Source organism: Prosopis cineraria, unplaced genomic scaffold (assembly GCF_029017545.1).
Source record: "Prosopis cineraria cultivar Desert tree isolate PC_DT_omini unplaced genomic scaffold, ASM2901754v1 PC6, whole genome shotgun sequence".
Classification (NCBI taxonomy): domain Eukaryota; kingdom Viridiplantae; phylum Streptophyta; class Magnoliopsida; order Fabales; family Fabaceae; genus Prosopis; species Prosopis cineraria.
The window spans coordinates 36,510,857-36,516,781 of record NW_026555337.1 but is presented as its reverse complement, the minus strand read 5'-3'; the positions used below and the strand labels follow the sequence as shown (position 1 = coordinate 36,516,781).

General features: G+C 31.4%; 1 protein-coding gene across 1 annotated transcript; it reads left to right on the top strand.

Annotated features, from left to right (window-relative positions):
- The first annotated feature begins 1,440 nt into the window (after nt 1–1,440).
- LOC129314269 (isoliquiritigenin 2'-O-methyltransferase-like) lies at nt 1,441–5,541 on the top strand. The gene is made up of 4 exons (XM_054957654.1): nt 1,441–1,997; nt 3,550–3,863; nt 4,580–4,644; nt 5,110–5,541. The coding sequence occupies exons 1-4, from the start codon at nt 1,567–1,569 to the stop codon at nt 5,401–5,403; spliced, it is 1,104 nt and encodes a 367-aa protein (XP_054813629.1). The 5' UTR covers nt 1,441–1,566; the 3' UTR covers nt 5,404–5,541.
- The last annotated feature ends 384 nt before the right edge of the window (nt 5,542–5,925 follow it).

Here is a 5,925-nt window from a genome sequence, read left to right as displayed (position 1 = left end):
GGAATGAATTTCTGTTATACTATAGTTTAAGCATAGGTGACATGTTATATTGGTAGTCCTAAGTCCAATGGACATGGTTCAAGTATTAGGAAAAGCTTTTGGCATATGTTGAGGGTTTTTGGACATCCATTTTGAGTGAAAGTTGTGAAAAAAGTGGTTAAAATACATTTCGATGTTCAACTTCCTGATATGAGTTGTTTTAGAAGTGAAACTAGTGCCATTAGCTAGTTTATATAAAGAGTTTTTTGTAGATACCTAGATCACATCATTCGAACATCGGATGGAGAATTAGGACGCGTCGAAAGTTCTTCGATTCTACAGTGCTTTCTCTTGCTTGTTGCTTTGGCATCCTAGCTTAATAGTCACTCTATTTCATTATCATCATTTTTCTTCTACTTCCTAATAATAACTATTATTTGTTTTAGTCAGAGATTTGGTAAATGGTCGTGATTATGAAAGTAGAGGAAAAATGATGATAAAAAATGGAGAGGCCCCTTCCCCTCCTTAATCAACATTTTCACCTAAATCAAGAAAAATATTAAATCTCATTAATTATGTTTAAAAATTTAACAAGTTTTTAATTTTATCCTTATTAAATATATATATTTTAAAAATAAAATAATATAGCAGTTAATAATTTTTTCAATATTTAACCAAAGGTAAAAGAATAAAGATGGACATAATAATTATTGAAGTACGTGCCTTAGAAATATGATTAAAATAAATACTTTATTTTTTTCCTATAAATATGACAAGAGAAATATATTATTAAAAAAAATATCAAAATGCTCTACCTTTTTTTAATACTCTTTTTCAAAGTATATATTATAAAAGATTTATTAATGATTTCAAGGACTATAGTCCCCTACAAGCTTTATTTGTAAAATGGGTTAAGGTGTATTTTTATTCTTAAATTATTTTTTGATGAGCACTCAATATTTCAAATTATTTGTTGTAACAATTTTGCTCCAAAAATAATTAAAACATAACATATTTTACTCTAACGTTAAATACCCTAAAGTTTGACAAAAAAATGTTACCTGTTGTACTAGATAGATTTGGGTGCATTTTGTTTTAGAACTTTTTTTTGAAGAGCACTCAATGTCTTAAACTATTTATCCTATAACAATTTTATCTTTAAAATAATTAAAATGTAGCATAGTGTTTGGGGGGGGGGGAGAATATGCTACATTTAATTATCTTAAGACAAAATTGTTACAATAAATACTCTATTTTTTAGAATACTAGAAAATTATCTGTCCTATAAATGGAATAATCTAGCATACTAGAAAAATAGTTTTCAAGAGCAAAAATATAATTTAACCATTTTTAAATTTGAGTCGTATGTCTAAATATTTGTGTGCGGCTAAATTTCCGTTAATTACCTGTGCCTGTACAGCTGTGCTTAACACAGGCAGTTGTACCTTGTGACCTTTGAGCTTTGAATCAGACCACAGGGTCAAAAATGTAATTATACAGCGAGGCTCATGTTTGAAAAAATTTTCAATACAAAAGCAGGAGAAATAGAGAGATCGATCGAGAAAGACAACAATCAAACTACGATAGATGGATTTGCTAGATTCCAAAGAGAAACAGGATGACGAGATTCCAAAGACTGTGAACGAAGAAGAAGAAGATTTGTCTGTGCTTTCAGCCTTTCTTCTTCGTAGCAGCCAGATCTTCTCGGCAGCTCTGAACGCGGCCATAGAACTGAACTTGTTCGACATCATCGCCGAGGAAGGAGGAGGAAGACGCGTGTCAGCTTCTGAGGTGGCTTCTCGGCTTCCAAGTTCATCTCAACACAGAGACTTGGCTCTCAGAATCGATCGGCTCTTGAGGCTTCTCGCGAGTCACTCCCTTCTGAGTTGTTCGGTTCGTGAGAACGAAGACGGTGACACTGAGAGAGTTTATGCAATTTCTTCCATTGGCAAGCACCTTGTGAGTGGATCCTTGGGATTCGTACCAATCTTCTCTCATCCTGCACTCATGCAAGCTTGGTAAGTTTATTATTTTACTGTTAATATCTGGTTTTGAGATTAAAAACAATTTCTACCATTTGATCTAATGAATTAATGATGAACATTGAACAAACCCTATTTGTTTGATTTCTCCAAGTCAATCTAATCTATTCTTAAGATTTGGGGTGAATATTCTTTACACTTATCTATGAATTGTTTAGAGCTTTGAAAATTGGGATGTTTTCAGGTTCTAACTGTCTTTTATCCATATCCTACCTTAAGCCACTGCTCTACTTAAAGATAAGGTATCTATCTCTTCGGGGTCAAAAAAACATAGGGCCTGTTTGAAATTGTTGTATTTGAGATTTTTTTTATTTTATTATTTTGAATATTTTGTAAAACATATTATGAGAATAAAAAATTTTAAAAAAAATTATTTGAATAATTGTTCTAAAAAATTATATATAAAAAAAATTTAAAAATTTGTTTGATAAATTGTCCTCTAAACTAGTTCTCATGTTTTGAGAACTCAAAACCAAAAAAAAAAAAAAAAATCTTGTTTGATTAAATTGTTTTACATGATTAATATTAGCATGATTTTTACATGTATTTATTATTCCGGCGAACCGGCCGGTTGGATGGTTATGGCAAAGAGGGGAGAAAAGGATAGTTTGTGTTGTGGTCACGTGAGTCTAGAGGAGGGAATGAAGTTTACATTTTTTGCGGCAATTCCATTAATAAAAACAAGTTGCTCTCCGCCTTTCTTTTGTTCTAAAAAACAATACCACCAAAACATCATTTAGGTGGTCTCCTTTTTTATTTCTCTGAAACACCATTCAATTTTTCCCCCTCTAAAACAAGTTGTCAAAAACATATTACTAAACGTGTTTTTTTAATTTTTTGATTTTAAAGAACAAAAATTGTTCTCATGAATAGGTTTCCAAACAAGTACAGGTCTCTATCTTTTTTCCATTAAATTGATGGGTAAAATGGTCAAGAAAAATAATTTATATTTTATTAATATAATAATTAAAGTGACAATTGTTTGAAAATATATAGAGGGAGTACAAATTTTTTGTATGTTTCAATTTATTGTATGACTAAGTCAATGGAAAATTTTAAACTATATAAAAGGGGGAAAAATGAACCTTTGTGACCAAATCATGATGACCCTCGCAATTTTAAAATGTAAATATACTTAATTTTGATAACTCTGTTACTCCTTATAGGAGTGCGACATGTGGTGGTCTAATACGAGACGAACATAGCAATTGGTTCAAGGGTTCTACAAAACACAATGTACTTCAACCAAGTACGGAGCAAAATTACTAATGTTCACTGATTTGATGGATATCCCAACACTTATCCATAACGAATTCTCCCCGAATCACTTTCTTTACAGAGCTATTAGAAAGAGTAGAGATTTATTAATGCAGGATTTTATTGTCACTTATGATCACAATGAATATACATTATCCACCTCTAGGATGCAAGACTTTTTTTTAGCTCTAATCACTTACTACTTATGTCGTGGCCCTGTATTAAAAAAATATTGATGGTTGTTGATTGATATTCCTTTTGATGTCCGTAGGGTCAACTTTAAGGATGCAATAATAGACGAAGACAATGACTTGTTCAAGAAAATTCATGGAATGCCAATGTACCAATACGCAAAGACAGATCCAACATGGAACAAAACTTTCAACAAAGCAATGGCCAACGTTTGCAATATAGAGATGAGAAGGATATTGGAAATATACAAAGGATTTGAGGGAATATCAACACTTGTTGATGTTGGAGGTGGAACTGGTCAAAACCTTAAAATGATTGTCTCTAAGTATCCTTCAATTAAGGGCATCAATTTTGATCTGCCCCAAGTCATTCAAAATGCACCATCCCTTCAAGGTACAATGAATTTCAAGCAAGAAAGAAAAACATGATTTTTTTTTCAAATGATTTTTTTCCCATATACATTGTTGCTCGATTTTGGATAAAATCTGAACTAAACCAAACCAATTGGTTTGTTCAAAAACATAATTGATTTTTTCTAATAATGTCAGTTTGGTTCGGTCTTTGGTTGCTTTTGATCGGTTAGGGACATGTGTGGATCAAGGCTAAAGCCAACATATTTTCTCTGTTTTTTTTCTTCGTCTTCTTTTTTCACGAATTGTGCATTTGATTTATATATGATCAGAATTTACTATCAATATCTTGAAATTGGTTTCTTGCCAATAAAAACCTTTTCATTTGGTTTGCTAATATAAATTTATCTATGTATATATTAAAACTTTTGAAAAGGAGTGATTCTTGTTTGATTCAAGTTTCAAAAGCTCAAAACTCGAATTTTTAAATTAGTTACCGTCTATTGTGAATAATTAAATTATTTGAACAATAACAAGTTTAATCTATCGTTAAAGTTAGTATTGTGTACTATGCATGCCTAAGATGGGTAAGGTCATAGTCAACTATATGTAATATGTGATAAATTGGATTCTACAGTAGTATATTATTTACTAAAGACTCTAAGCTAGGAATTTGGAATTCAGTAACCAATTGCTTTCTTATCGCATAATTGACTAAATAGATATCTTTTTATAATATCTTATGAATTCTATATGAAGGGATTGAGCATGTTGGGGGAGATATGTTTGAAAGTGTTCCAAAAGGTGATGCCATAATATTAAAGGTTAGTTTCATCTTATTCGAAGCTTCAAATCTGATTTGTAATTGACAAGAGAACATACTTTTTTTGGGTCTGCCAATTCGAAGTTGCAATCTGCAGGTTAAGTTTGCAGCACACTAACCAACGAGCTACAAGTAACATACTGTTATTATATATATGTTAGTATATATATATATTTGCCACATGCCAGTGAAACCTGATAGGTTCATCATCGGTCAACATCATTGCCCATTAGTTTAGGAGTGACATTGCAACGATTCTTATAATTAAAGAGTAACATTACTTCAATGAATAATTTAGCATAACCTGTGCTCTCTGTATTGTGTATGGTTTGAAAACAAAAACACGAATTAACCGGCCAATTGTATACATTATGATTATGATATATATATATATATATATATATTGAACAAACATAACTATAATTAATTAATATCAATCTTAATGAAGTACATAATATATTTGCAGGCGGTATGTCACAATTGGTCAGATGAAAATAGCATAAAAGTGTTGAAGAAATGTCATGAAGCATTACCAGAAAAAGGGAAGGTGATAGTGGTGGAGTTTATAATGCCAGAAGCAATTAGGGAAACAGAAGAAGCCAAGTATGTATCAATCTTGGACACTCTCATGTTCCTTCATGATGGAAGAGAAAGAACTGAAAAAGAGTTTCAGTCTCTTTGCTTACGTTCTGGATTTTCAAGCTTCAGTGTTGCTTCTCGTGCTTTCTCTGTCCTAGGAGTCATGGAATTTTGCAAATAAACGTTAACTAGATCTGGTGCCCATCCTCTGTATGTGCAAAACATGATACTAGATGTCATGTTAAGGGATCACTTTCAAATAATGATTCAAACATTTATGAGTATAAAAATTTTAGTTACAACTTATGAGACCTAATCATCATTAATACGACATTTGTAATTACAATTGTTTGAAACTTTGAATCAATATTTGTAACTATTGGCATGTGTTTTTTTTTTTTTTGGGTTATGTGTGGCGTGCTAAAGGAGGTTTTCCTCAAATGGTGTGTTAAACCTAGCTTTTAAATTAAACGGTGAGTTCCTAGACTTCTTTTTCACAATTTCCTTGGTACAGGTTTTTAAAAATAAAGAAATAAAAATGGAGCAAAATGTAAGAATTGCAGAACGGGACCAAGCATGTTACTATTACTATTACAATTCCAAAACTATCAATTCCTTTGAAACCATGACTTTTGAGAATAGAGCATATTAAGTTCTTTCAATTCTATATTTCGTAAACTTTGTGTCAGGCTTCAAAGTTATC